We start from the raw sequence: 13,912 nt of genomic DNA on the forward strand, positions 1-13,912 counted from the left end.
TAAAAAATTGCCGAGCAAAATGATCAACGTGTAGAAGATAGTACCTAGAGTTTAGGAACATAATCATCATAATTTCTTATAGATAAATTTGAGTTACTCTCAAAATTATAGAGCAAATGTCAGATGAACTACAGTGCCTGAAAATTCTTAATTTCCAATATGTTGTTCTCTAAGCCAAGCTCTCTTTGCTAGAAATTCCTTCCTGTCTCTTAGCCCTCCATATCTAACTTTTACTCGAATTACAAACTGCTGTACCTCCAAGGTCCCAGGCCTAGAATTCTGATCTGAATCACAAAAGAGAAATTCACCTGCTGGTACTTGCCACCCACTTGGCACACAGATTCAGGATTAGTGTGAGGAGTTACAAATCTCATAAAATTTAAGCACACACCCAACATTGACTTTGAAAGCACAACTTTAAATTAATGAACTACTCCTACCTGAAAAAAAAAAAAAGTTTTATACTTAAGCACACACACACACACATATATACTTTTTTTAGCTTTCAGACTGTAATTTGTCTTAAAACTATACCCTCACATCTATTTTGGCAGAGCTGTTTTATGCCACCCCTCAGCTCTCTCCTAAAGGATATTTACCAAAATACTGCCAAGTCAGGGGTTCACACTCCTCATTTTACAGATGTGGAAACTGAGGTGCAGAAAATTAAGCATCGGGCCCCAGGCATCCGACTTCTTTCAGCCCAGTAATTCTTTTCACTCTCTTTGTATTCCCATGAAAATCTATACATCTACATAACCATTTTTGGAATGAGTCTGAAGCATCTGGGAAAAAAAAAAGTGTCAGTTGAGTACAAAAAATAATAATAAACACTAAGGCCTCTATGGTTACAAAGAGATGTCTGTATTCAAGGTTGGAAGTGTCCTATGTTCTAGTTTACCTTGTAAGAGAACTGTGGAATGTGAAAAGAGAAAGATCTGTTGGAAGAAGAATGAATACTGTTTCTATCTGTCTCCTGCCAGCCTGTGGGCGCCCTGAGTCAAGATCAAGGGTATCTTCCCTGTCAGGAAGGCTCCAGCGTGTACCCTGCCACACACGTACAACTCTGTGTATACCCCACCACACACATATAACCCTGTGTTTCATACTTTTATTTTGCTGGCAGGAGTGTCTTGTATACTGACAAAATCCCTGGGTTACCTGCTAGATAATTTAGACAGTGCACCAAAAAAACAGAAATATGATCCCTGGCTCTCAGAAATCCTATGCAAATTTTAGATAATTCAAACATGTTAATTCAATACTAAGCCTTTGGAGTTCTGTATTATTAGTTAAGTTATTCTAATAACTAACAGTATAATAGGAAAAAAGTCACTATCTATTATCATCTGTATCTAATGTCTTTTAAAAATATTTTAGTAACTTTATGAAATACAAAAGTAAGAAAAAAGAGAAAAACAGCATCATCAGAAATTTTAACAATTGTAAAATTTTAGGTAAACCTAAAATTTTCTTGTTTTCATGATTTTAGAGATACATATACACAAAATGAGAAGTAGAGTCTGAATGCAATTAATTGCTCATGAACTATCGTTCAATCTGGGACACAACCATCCTGTATGTACTGATTTCAAATACATCCCTGATATGTTTGCATCCTGTGTTTGCATCAACATTTGCAATACTTTAAAAAAAATTGTAACATTTGATGGCTTATGATTTTGTTGAAGAGATAATGGCCATGTTCTTTGCTCCAAAACTGTGAAATAGAGGGGAGGATATAGTTCAGTGGTAGAGTGTGTGCCTAACATGCACAAGGTCCTGGGTTCAATCCCCAGTACCTCCATTAAAAATAAATACATGAACCTAATTACCTCCTCCATAAATTTTTTAAAAATTAAAGAATCACCAAAAGTAAAAAATATTTTAATTTTTACGTTTATAAACACAAATTAGAATGATCAAGTCAATGAGTTAAATTTCTACATTATCTATTTTCTTCCAATTACCTTTGATACATACCTACCTTCAGTTTTTGCCACTTGTGAAGTATATTGGGTAAATTTTGGTGACGAGAATCATTAGAGCTAAAGAATACTGTCACATTTTAGCAAAATAGGATGGCCAGGATGTTTCTCAAATTTACATGGTGAAATTCACGTGTTTAATAATTAACTATAAGTACCATATCTCCTTTTCATCCTTAGAATCACGTTGCTCAACCACTAAGCCTTTTGTTTGAGAAAGTTCATCTAAGATATCATCACAGAAAAACTCAGCCAGAAATTTAACTTAGACAATTCATTTCACCATTATCATTTGAATCCAAAGTGACAGTCTCTTTATGGTCATCTTCTGATTTAACAATTTTGAAACATCTTCCTCTGTCAATTTTAATCTTTTTGACTTTATGAGAAGAAAATTTAAAAAAAAAATTCTGAATTCTTATAAAAATCTAAAAGCAGACTATAAAGATAAGTGTCTCTCATTCTATACGTTCTTGAAAGATGATGCAAGAATTTTGGGCAACATAGTCAGAAAACTGGATAATTATACAATAGTAAATTCATTTAATCATCACTCTCCTGTCTTCTTATTGCATCATCTTTCTAAACCAGTTGTCTAATAAAACTGTAATGAAAGCCATTTATATAAATTTAAATTTTCTAGTAGGCGGATACAGTATGAATAGAAAGGTAAAATTTATTTTAGTAACAGATTTATTTAACCTGTAATGTATGTTAACACAATCAACAGAAAAATTATCAATGAGTTATTTTATAGTCTTTTATTCTAAGTCTCTGAAATGTAATTTGTATTTTGCATTGCTAGCACTTCTTAATTTTGAGTAGCCACATTTCAATTGCTCTGTAGTCATAAGTAGCTAAAGGCTACCACATTAGCACAGTTTTGGACAATTCCACCATTCTTCCTTTTTTAAAATTTTAGTCTTTAGTTTTTTAGATCACTGAATTGATTGATAAATTAGGCTAAAGTAATTCCTAATGATAAAAAGAGATAATGTCTCAAGATAAAGAAAAACAGCTAACTTTCCATACTGCACTTTAGATTTATAAAAGGGTATAACAATCCTCTGATGATTACAAGAAATACATATAATCCTTTTTAATTTTTTTAAGGTAGTTTTGGAATTCTTAAGAGTTCAAGCTTAAGAGAACAAACTGATTAAAAAATGGGCCAAAGACCTTAATAGACACTGCACAAAAGAGATAACGTACACAGATGAAAAATAAACATAAGAAAAGATGCTCCACTTGTGTCATTAGGGAAATGCAAATTAAACCATTGAGATGCCAATATACTCCTTTTAGAATGGTCAAATTCCAGAACAGAGAACAACAGGAACCCTCATTCATTGCTGATGGAAAGGCACAGCCCCTTTGGAATACAGTTGAGCAGTTTCTTATCAAACTAGACATATTCTTATCATACAATCCAGCCATTGCATTCCTTGGTATTTACCCAAAGGAGCTGGAAATGTATATTCACGTGAAAACCTGCACACACATGTTTATAGCAACTTTATTCACAACTGCCAAAACTTGAAGGCAACCCAGAGGTCCTTCAATAGGTAATGAACAAATAAACTGTTATGTCCAGATCATAGAATGTTATTCAATGCTAAAAAGAAATGACCTAGTAAGCCATGACAAGACATGGAGGAAATTTAAGTGTATATTACTAAGTGAAAGCAGTCCACCTGGAAAGAACACATACTGTATGATTTTAGCTAGATGACATTCTGGAGAAAGCAAAACTATGGAGACAGTTGAGAACAAATGGCCAGACAGTAACAGTTGCTGGCAGGAGTTTTTGGCAGGGAGGGCTAAATAGGTGGAACACAGGAAATTTTTAGGGCAGTGAAACTCCGCATTATGACACCATAATGGTGGACACAGGTTGTTATGCTTTTGTCCAAATCCACAGAATGTACAACACAAGAGTGAACCCTGACGTAAACTATGGACTGGGGGTGATGACATCATGTCAGTGTAGGGTCATCAGTTGTAACAGCTGTACCACTCTGGCGGGGGAGGTTGATAATGGGGGAGGCTGTGCATGTGTGGAGTCAGAGGGGATCTGGGAAATCTCTGTACTTTTCTCTCAATGTTTCTATGAACCTAAAACTTCTCTTTAAAAAATCTTAAAGTTGAATTTCTTTTTCTATGCACTTCAGAAGACCTCTAAGAGAGAATAAAAGTCACAAAGCACCAAGCCATACAAATGGTTAGAACTGCTGAAACAAAAAGGACCATGGAGTCCAAAGGGCCTTAATATTTCAAAGATTATCTATTTTCATTGCTTTTTATTCTTCTTTTTCCTGGCACCCATTGTATCATTTTGGGGGGATCGAGCACTTACATTTTAAGAGATAAGAATTGGAATTTTCTGGTACTCCAAATTTAAGCTGAACCTGCCTTGCCTATGGTAATGGATCTATTCATCATGTGATTACATCTGTAAACAGGAAAACACATTAATATCTTTAAATACTATATGTTATATATAATGTTATAATGTAAGTTATTTATAAATCTAAAGTATTCAGTTGTTTTCATGCCATCTAATGTTAGTCTGTAAAAAACAAGTTACTTCTTTGAAAAAATCACTAAGCCATTTTGATAGTAGATATTTTATTGGTTGAATCAATGGATATCATTGAAAGGTGATATTTAACCCTGAGTTTAAAGGGGAACATGCCCACAGCCCACCATCAGCAGTGCTGTTCCCATGTACACCCAGGGTGACTAGCATCCTCCTCGGTGCTGAGGAGGTCATTGCTAAGCATTGTGGGAAGCTCACTAAATTCAACATTAGGAATATCTGCAGTCTAGTCCCTGTTCCCAAGCAAACTCATCCTGACCTCAATCCAACAACATCTTAAATCTGTGAGTATCTTATGTGCCAAATGAGGTATATATTCCTGGCCTTTAGATTGGGCAAAATAAGAAAATAATAATTATTTGCTTCATAATTAGAAGCATCAATATTTGAATCTCTCTAATGTTTCTTTCAGTATCTCTTCCTCTACCTCGATAATGAAAATAAGGCCAAAGGCCACAGACACAGACGCCCCCCCCCCACCATATACCAACACCATTTCTCAATGCATTTTTATTTCTTTTTAATTTTATTGCATGTCCTGGCAAACATAAGTGGCTTATAGATTGGCCTCTGGCTCACCAAAAGCCCAGTATACAAAATACCAAAAGACAAGCAACTGAAGCTTAAAAAAAAAAAAGTATCACATCTATAAGAAAGAACTTTTCAAAAACATTAATAAAGCATATAAAACATTTGGCATTTACTTAATTTTTTTACAATTATAAAAATAATAAAAAAAAAACACACCCTTTAACATTCAATATCCCGTATACTGTATTTTAGGGGACTATCAAGAAAACAAAAGGTAAACGGATTTAACACAGAAAGTTCTCTCCTCCATTTCCATTTCTAATCACCTCTGAACAAAAGTCTAACCATTCTTCAGCTACCTGTATTGAGCTAAGGCCACAAAAACTCCATTAAGCCCACTCCCACTTGTCTGTCCTCAATATTTTTACACCCTTTATCCTAGCTACTCATGCACTCAAAAAATGTTAAGTGGATGTGAGGCCAGTAGTTGTGCTTAGCCTTGGCTAATGCCAAGCCCATGATACACAGTACAGGAATTTCGGAGTCCCTAGCGCTACCTGAATTAGTGCTGAAATAGCTCAGAAGAAGTCTTAGGTTTATTCAAACACTCAGGACAGTGGAGGAAGCCAATGGCCCTCCTAGCACCGCCAAGGCATGGTTTTCATTCTTCCCCTTAATTGGTTTCCAAAGCTGCATGCTTGTTCCACAGTTAACAGTGCTTATTACCATTTAACCACAATACCTCAGAAGTCTTTGGTTTATTCAAACACTTAGGACAGTTGAGGAAGCCACTGGCCCTCCTAGTACTGCCAAGGCATGGTTTTATTCTTCCCCTTAATTGGTTTCCAAAGCTAACAGTGTTCCACAGTTAACAGTGCTTACTGCCATTTATCACAATAAAATTTTGAAATCAAGGACTCACTCTCTTTTAACATACAAAACTAAAAAAAAATAAAAAACAACTTTCCCTTCCCCCCATCTTACATGTACGGCATTTTTTTTCGTATTTGACATTGTAGTCTTACTAAATGATGTTTCCATGAAAATATAAAAACAATAATAATAATAAAAAAGTTTCAACTGTGGTTCTGCAAAACCTGCTATCCCAAGAAGAAAAAAAAATAATCAAAATATAAAGTATGCAATTCAACATGCAAAATATATATACATTTTTCAGGTGAACCTCATATGTATTTTTGAGTCACAGTAGCCCTTTTGCAATTTAAAATAAAAATGGAAGCTTATGTGCAATGATAGCCCTTTACCAGATGGCATGGGAGAGGTTTGAACTCATTAGCATATATACAAAATATTTGTTTCGTAGTTTGAAAAAAAAGTGTTTTGCTACAAAGTATGTTTCTAAAAGATGTACAGGAATATTGCCATTTACATGTTTTTCCAAAGTCTGAAGACAAATCTTGGTTTATGTGCTTCAAGCAACATCTCCAATGGAAGGCTTATTCCCTGATCTGTTGGGACATCCTTATGTGCATGCACAGTCTGAAAGAGAGATGGACGGGAAATTGGGTTCTCACAGTTACTTTCCAACAAAGTGAAACTATCGTTGTTCAAAAAGAAAAGTGATACAGTGATGCGACCAATGCTACAGGAAAACTCATCTCATATGACTGTATTTTCCAGATCACTACTCCTATGTTAAACCTTCAAGAGAGAAAGATAAACAAGCCTCTATATGCAGAATCTCATAGAACAGGAGGGTCATTAAAAGAAACATTTATCAAATATTATTTATGTTTCCAAAAGTCTTCCAAGTATTTTAATTCATGGCTTACTGAGATGTCTAACTGTTTAGTGGAGCTTCAACATCTCTGTGTGATTCCTGTTTTTCCTGGTTATTTTTAACAGACATTACAGCTTTGCTCCAAGAACTGGGCAGACGGCATTCTTCCCAATCAAATCAACCTTAATTCTAACGAGGGTAGCAAATGTGTAATTGAGTTAATCAATCTAGCAGTGAAATTTAGTACTGGCAGCAGATGCTTTCCCAATAAATACTAAGAGTTAAGATGTCTGGTATTAAATTTGAGGAGGTTGCCAGTATACTCAGATACACGATACCAGGTGTTATTGAACTGGCTGCCGTGAACTTTTTAAGAATTTTAGCCATGACTCATATTCCCCAATCCCAATCAAAAGCAAGAGAGGATACTTCCTTTCCTCTGGTGAGCGATAGGGTGAACATGGACTTTTCCTTGTCATTAGACGAAATAACCCCAAAGTCAACTACCATCGGTAGCAGGGATGTCAATAACACAGAACACACCAACACAGAGATTCACGTACATGGGTGTAAGTCTCCCTCACGTAATAAGCAATGGCAAACAGTACTGGGTCTAACCAAAGGTCTGATGTGGCATGTGTTTAGCATCAAAAGAACCGAAGGGACCTATATAATATATCCTCATCATACACATGGACCATTGAAATCTAGGTACCTATTACCATACATAGCAGGCCTTGAGAGAAGGTTTACAGGTAAGTCATCCAAAACAATTAAAAAAAAAGTTGATAAGTGCAACTCCATTTCATCCTTTAAATTACATTTTAAACAATAGTTAATGCCCCCACCCGAAAATATATACTGTATATTTATACATTTATATATATAGTCTTAGACTATAAGGGTGAAAATGCTTTATAAAAGTCAGTGAGAGATCTCTACAGCTTAAGGAGACACCCACAGCTTTTTTGCTCACTTCTACCTAGCCATGACAATTTCAATCCTGCAAGCAATAGATTTGAAGGCTTAAAGCCAGAATCAGAATCAGATGCCAGGTCGGACATTAGGTAAAACGTTAGCCTCTTACTTCTCCTTCCCTTAGGAAGCCAGATCGAGAAGAGGGAGGAGGGGACCTAGGGAGTGTGCTTGGCAGGTCAAGCAGTAGTGCCTTGTAGGGGGGTGGGTGGGCAGACGGGAAGATGGGAAGTGCTCGCACAGGAATGCTCACTCCCCCTCCTCTTTGATGCGCTGTTGCTTGTTGCGCCGAGCATCCATGTCGAAGTTGAAGTCGTTCCACTCATCGCGGGGTGGGAAGGAGATGGTCTGGCGGAGGGTGAAGCGCACAGCATCAATGACGCGCTCGCCCCGGGTCTCACTGGAGCCCACGCTGACAGTAGAGGCACCACTTGGGGTCCGCAGGAGGTGGGGAGGGGAGGAGAAGTCGTGGAGCTGCCGGTGGTCCAGGATGCCCTTCCAGATGGCATGTCGGAACTGCTCAGGGATTTTTAGACTTGCCAAATCCTGTGCAATAGGGAAGGGAATCCAGGAGAATTAGGACAAAGAGACAAACTGACCTTTAATCCACACCATTTTGTCATTCCCCAATGCTCTGGTTTAACTGACCTGCATTTTATTCAACTCTAAACTGGAAAATAAAACCATCTCTTTAATAATCTTTGGCACAATATGTAACCAAGCACAAGGGTACAGCCTTGGGGTGTATTCTCTTCTCGTAGATAACATTTTACTTATTCTCTACTGGTCTCAGTTTATTCATTGGTAAAATAGAGATAATATTTAGATCAGAGAACAAAAATCCCAAAACAAAAACATAACGTAAAAGGTACTTTCCAACTCTCAAATCTACCCGGCTCTAGTCACTAGAAGAAAGATATTAATGGAATGCCACCACTTCTCAAAGGAGGAGATAGGAAAAAAAGATTACTAACAGATACTGAACACATTCTACATGCCAGGCATTGAATTAATTATTTTTTATTCATGATCTCATTTAATGCTAAGATTAGTGGTAGATATTATCACACCTATTTTATAGACAGAAAAGTTGAAGGTCCAAGAGGTTGATAATTCTAAAGTTACACAACTAAGTGAATGAATAGGGGAACTCAGGACAGCCTCTGAGCCTAAAACTTCCCTAACAGCCAAAAAGTTTCTTGGTGTTTAGAAAAATCAGGGTATCAAAATGCAGAGTATGTGTCCATGTTCTGTGGTTGGTGGTAGAAGGCATTACAAAGATGGTTGATCTAACTAACTGTGGTGGCATCTCTATATCTGTCTGCATTAGCTCTTCACTAGCTTGTTTTAGTGACAGTTCACATTTTTCATGGAGCAACATGGTAAGTAGAAAGAACACTAGGCTAGGAGTCAGAACACCTCGTCAAAAGTTATTATTTTTTCACTTGAATGATTCTAAACCTTCATCAAAGTCAGTTATTTTCTACTGGCCTCAGTTTCTTCATCGGTAAAATGGGTACAATTTCTTTTTAGGTCAACACATCTCGTGGATGCATATGTAAATATGGATATGAAAGTATTTTGCAAGTTATAAAGCATACTGTAGGAATCTTAACCATTTGTATTATTACTGTGTTATACCATTATTAACCCCTCCTTGCATCTTAGAGGGAGTACTAATGGGAGCTCCCAAAATTTAATCACATTCCTTTCCCAGAGACGTGTTGAGAGACAAGCTGAAAAGGAGGGGTCTATTTCCAGTGATGAGCAGGAAGAAGCTGAGGTGAGGATGCAGAAATCAGATAGCCTCCCAATACTTCCCAGTCTGGAGACGTGCAGTATGGGTACTCCAATTTCCTATTCTAGCAAAAGAATACATTATAAAGAAAGTAATCTACAAATAGATAAGTGAGCATAGCTCTTTATGCTTCTGAAACTCCCAGTAAGTCCAAAACTCTTTGTAAACTAGGCTCCATTAATCTGCATGACTCCCTGGGTAGATATGAACTTATAATGACAGGTGAGAAAGCTGTGGCCCAGAGCCTGGCACAGGACCCAGCCAGCACCAGTAGAGATGGACTTGTGGAGAGCATCAGCAGAGCCTAACAGCCGAGGGGGCACCCCGACACACCTTCCAGTGGGGACAAGTGAACAAGGGGGTGGTAAAACTTAAAAAGCACAGGGAAGGACAAATTCCCTGCTCCATCATGTAGGGCTCTCAAACACAGGGCAACACACTGTCTGGTGTCAAACATACTGTCTTCAGTGGATGGACATCATTGTAAAGTTATCCGAAACCTGGCAGAACCTACTCCTAAAGCTTTCTCTGTAGTTTTCACTAGGAATTTCTTCCACCAGGCCCAGGGCTGATTTAGGGGGTGGAGAGGGGTGGGCATAGGACAGCACAGCACATATTTGTCACCATGGGGCTGGGGCGTTCTCACATTTGCAGGGGTGTCTCTAGCATCGGTGCTCAAGGAGGGGGAGAAAAGGGGTCCCAACTACAGAAGCAGTAGCAGAGGCAGAGAGTGTCTTCTTCCACCAGCCCAAAGGGCCCTCTGGAAGCCGGGAGGGAGGATAGTGAACCCCGAAGAAAGCAGCATGAAGAGCAGCTGGGGAGCGAAAGCAGATTGCCATAAACCAGAACAAGACGAGCTCCCACGTGAGTAGTAGTTCCAGTCGCCGTAGGAAGCAAGAAAAAGTGCCCCTCCCCCATCCAGCTTGCTCCAGAGACTAACAAAGCGAGAAAGGAGTGATTTTGAACCCAATTTGATTAACTGAGGCCCAGAGAAGCAAAGTGATAACCTCAGGTTCTCATTACCACTAAAAAGCATGGTTGGGACTTGAATCCATGACCAGAGATCTTTCCCAACGATCAAGAATGGCTGGGCTCCATTCTAGTAGAACTGATCGTGAGTAAACATATGGTGCTAACTGAGAGGCACAGCTCAGTCCCCTGTAACGTTCTACTTTAAGGAAAGGCAGAAAAGGCCAATGAATAGAGTTAAAGACCAGAAGCTTACACCTTGGGGTTCTATTCCTGGTTCTGTCATCAACTCATTATCTAATGACCCTCCCTGGGATCTTATACAAATTCATGAGAATATCCAACAAGTCCTCTGAATTCTTTAGAGATGACACATTCCTTGAAGGTGGGAATTAGATCTCCTCTTTCCCAGTCTGCATACGGTAGGCATGCAATAAATGACTGCCGACTGATTGGACAAGCTGGGGAAGACTGCATGCTGAGCTTCTCGTATGGACAGGCTGAGGCCTGGGCACCTCTCTAATACGGCTGTGGGTTCCAACAAAATTGAGGATTGGGAGTAGGAGAAAAACAGAGGGGATTGGACTACCAGGTGGATGTCACCAGAGGGAGGACATTAAGAAATAAAACTCAAGAGAAAAGTCTAACAGTTACTTACATCCATGGAGTAATGCTCAATCTGATAGATGGTGGTCAGCCCCTGGGTCGTGAAATAGTCCAGACATGATGAACAGCCCAACCTCGCTAAGAAACTGCAGAGGGAGGAGGGAGGAGGAAGGAGGAAACAGAAAAAGAAAGTTCACCCCAACTGCATTGGCAAGATAAAGGAAAAACCCAACATTGTACCCTGGGATGCCCTGCAGAAGAGACTGGGGCAGATAAAATATATGTGGGGCCTTGGATTTGAGGTTTGGGGATGATTAGTGACATGAACTTAAGGTCTATAGAAATTAAAATCAACTGCTTAAGAATGCCTGCAGGGCAGAGATTTTCAAATGGTGATTGATGGAATTCTAGGGGTTCCATAAAAGTGCCTTAGGAGCCATTGCAGGGGGTGAAAGGAAGGCATCCAGTGCTCCACTTTCCAGCTCTCTTGCCCCCTGGCTCTGCACTTCAAAAAGAGCAACTCCACTTTAATCGCGGGTATTTGGCATTTCTGAGGATGGTTTATGTGGCTAAGAAAAAACTGGAGGCCACTAGACTGTGAAGTCATTAACGTCCTCCTCAGAACACAGACCTCTTCCTTTCTGGTTTGGGTCTCAGAGGGATGGCGCCACCACAGAGCCAGACGCTGGGTGGGACACGCCTGGCATTTTGTCATCTCTTTCATTGATGCTACTAGTACTGTTGCAGCAATCACATGGCAATCAACACATTTTCCAGCAGCCAAATGAAAAAAATCATTCTGCACGTGAAGCAGGAGCAAGATGATGGGCACTAGGTATGAGATTCGGGCACCTACTCTTGCCTCTGTAGGAAACAGAATTTTCTAGGCTTCATGCACTTCTTCCTTCTGGCTGTGTGAACTCCCTTCCCTAGAGTGTACCCATTTCCCATATGACAAAGCAGAAGAGGCCACCAGGTTCTTGAAAGTCCCTGTCATTTTTGCTAACATTAACATTTTTTTTATGGACATCCAACTCCAAAATAACGATCCTGTGGTGGCTGAGAGCTATGAGGCCTAGAGAGCAGGAAAGGGAGCGAGATAGCAAGTTTACTGCCCTTTTGGGAACCCCAGCCCTGAGCACCAATTTGAAGGCTACAACTGACTGCAAAAATGTGATGGAGGAAGAGGGGAATCAGTGAAGATGCGGGAAAAAGGCATGACGTTTATATGCCCATAAATTCACATTTTCACTTTTTCCCATGCTGATTATTGGTTTTTTTGTTTTTTAAGTAAATACTGCTGATGACTCCATAGATCAGAGATAACAGTGGCTGAACTTCAACCATAGGGCTGCTTTCTTGCTTTCCAACTGTGCTGTTAACCTTCACAATGTCCACCCTCCACCACCCAGAGATGCTGAGGACAGGCCCCCAGGGGCACATGCTGTGGACTCACCTGACAAGGCTGCAATCTGTGGGGTACGGAGGTGGGGGGGTGCAGTGGGAGGTGGATGGCATGGAGAGTGGGGGAGGGAGGGCCTGGGTGGGGCTGAGTCCATTCATGTCTCCAGCCATTGGCATGTGGGTGCTCATCATAGGAACTGAACAGAAGCAGGAGGAACAGAGGGTTACTGCCGTCATCACGTACCAGCATCCCAGTGGTCCATCTCACCTGGCTTAAGTTTACCAAGGGCCTAATCTGCCAGCCTTCCTTTTCAGTCTTATCACTCACTACACCCCTTCAAAGCATCCTTCATCTCATGGAGCAGAACAGTCATGAAACTCCAAACTAAATACACACTTGTCTTGACCTTGGTACATTCTCTTAGGACAATCTCTTCCCACTTTGTTCTCCATTTCTTTTTTAATTTTTAAATTTTTTATCTATTTTTGGGAGGGGTAATTAGGTTTATTTATGCCTTTATTTATTTTAATGCAGGGACAGGGGAAGGAACCCAGGACCTCATGCATGCTAAGCACACGCTCTGCCACTGGGCTATACCCTCCCCTGTTCTCTACTTCTAATGCTCTGTCCCAGCTGCTCGTTGCTCCTGACATTAATATAGTCCTCCCTGTATTTGCATCTGTGGGCTATATTCCTATCTCCCTTGCTAGACTAACCTCCTCCAGCATGGAGATTAAGCCTTATGCCCGTCTGGGTCCCCACAAACCTAGCGCAGCGCCTGGCGCAGAGCAGATGCTCAGGAGGCTTAGGTTAAGTGGACAAATAAACAAATCTGTGAATGAACGAGGGACCTGTGGCCTATTGGTTTGGGAATGGGAGGAGGTGCTGCAACATTTGTAGGGAACCAAATGCCTCATAAGGGAGGATGCAATCAAAGACCCCAGCTCTTTCTTATGGTTCACTGCAGGACTGTATTTGGGAATACCACCAACACTGGTGTCTTTACTAAACCATACACTGTAAACATTCGCTTATAGAGACGAAAACCTCACTACCAATAATTTACCTACAGAAAGATGAAAGTAATTTTGCTTCTACTTTAGTGAATGGTATTGTGCCAAAGGGGAAAGGTCTCTGCCCGCCACTAGCCAGCTAGAAAGTGCAGGCCTATCGTGTCTCACCGCTTTCCCCTCTGGCTTTCCTGACACCATCAGAGGGAAGTCATGAAGTATAAATAAGAGAAAGGATGTGAAGGACTGCTACCACTACCACTATTTTGGCATCTCAAGAAAAAGCTGAG

The 13,912-nt window shown here is 39.8% G+C and overlaps 1 protein-coding gene and 1 non-coding gene across 9 annotated transcripts in view; one reads left to right on the forward strand and one right to left on the reverse strand.

Moving 5' to 3' along the window:
- Positions 1 to 1,734: 1,734 nt before the first annotated feature.
- On the forward strand, positions 1,735 to 1,807 carry TRNAV-AAC. The gene has a single exon. It is a non-coding gene; the product is annotated as a tRNA-Val (tRNA).
- Positions 1,808 to 5,082: 3,275 nt separating this feature from the next.
- Positions 5,083 to 13,912, reverse strand: part of TP63 (tumor protein p63) — a 207,709-nt gene continuing 198,879 nt past the window's right edge. For 4 of the 8 annotated variants that reach the window (XM_014562700.2, XM_014562699.2, XM_032482261.1 and 1 more), the window contains 3 exons: positions 12,664 to 12,808; positions 11,260 to 11,353; positions 8,084 to 8,380 (listed from right to left, as the gene is read on the reverse strand). In XM_014562700.2, coding sequence (XP_014418186.1) covers positions 8,084 to 8,380; positions 11,260 to 11,353; positions 12,664 to 12,808 — 536 coding nt within the window. Of the gene's footprint in view, positions 8,381 to 11,259; positions 11,354 to 12,663; positions 12,809 to 13,912 lie in introns of all 8 variants that reach the window. The other 4 variants (XM_032482290.1, XM_032482282.1, XM_006188860.3 and 1 more) reach the window with 3 other exon arrangements.

This window comes from Camelus ferus, chromosome 1 (genome assembly GCF_009834535.1).
Source record: "Camelus ferus isolate YT-003-E chromosome 1, BCGSAC_Cfer_1.0, whole genome shotgun sequence".
In the NCBI taxonomy this organism is placed as follows: Eukaryota; Metazoa; Chordata; class Mammalia; order Artiodactyla; family Camelidae; genus Camelus; species Camelus ferus.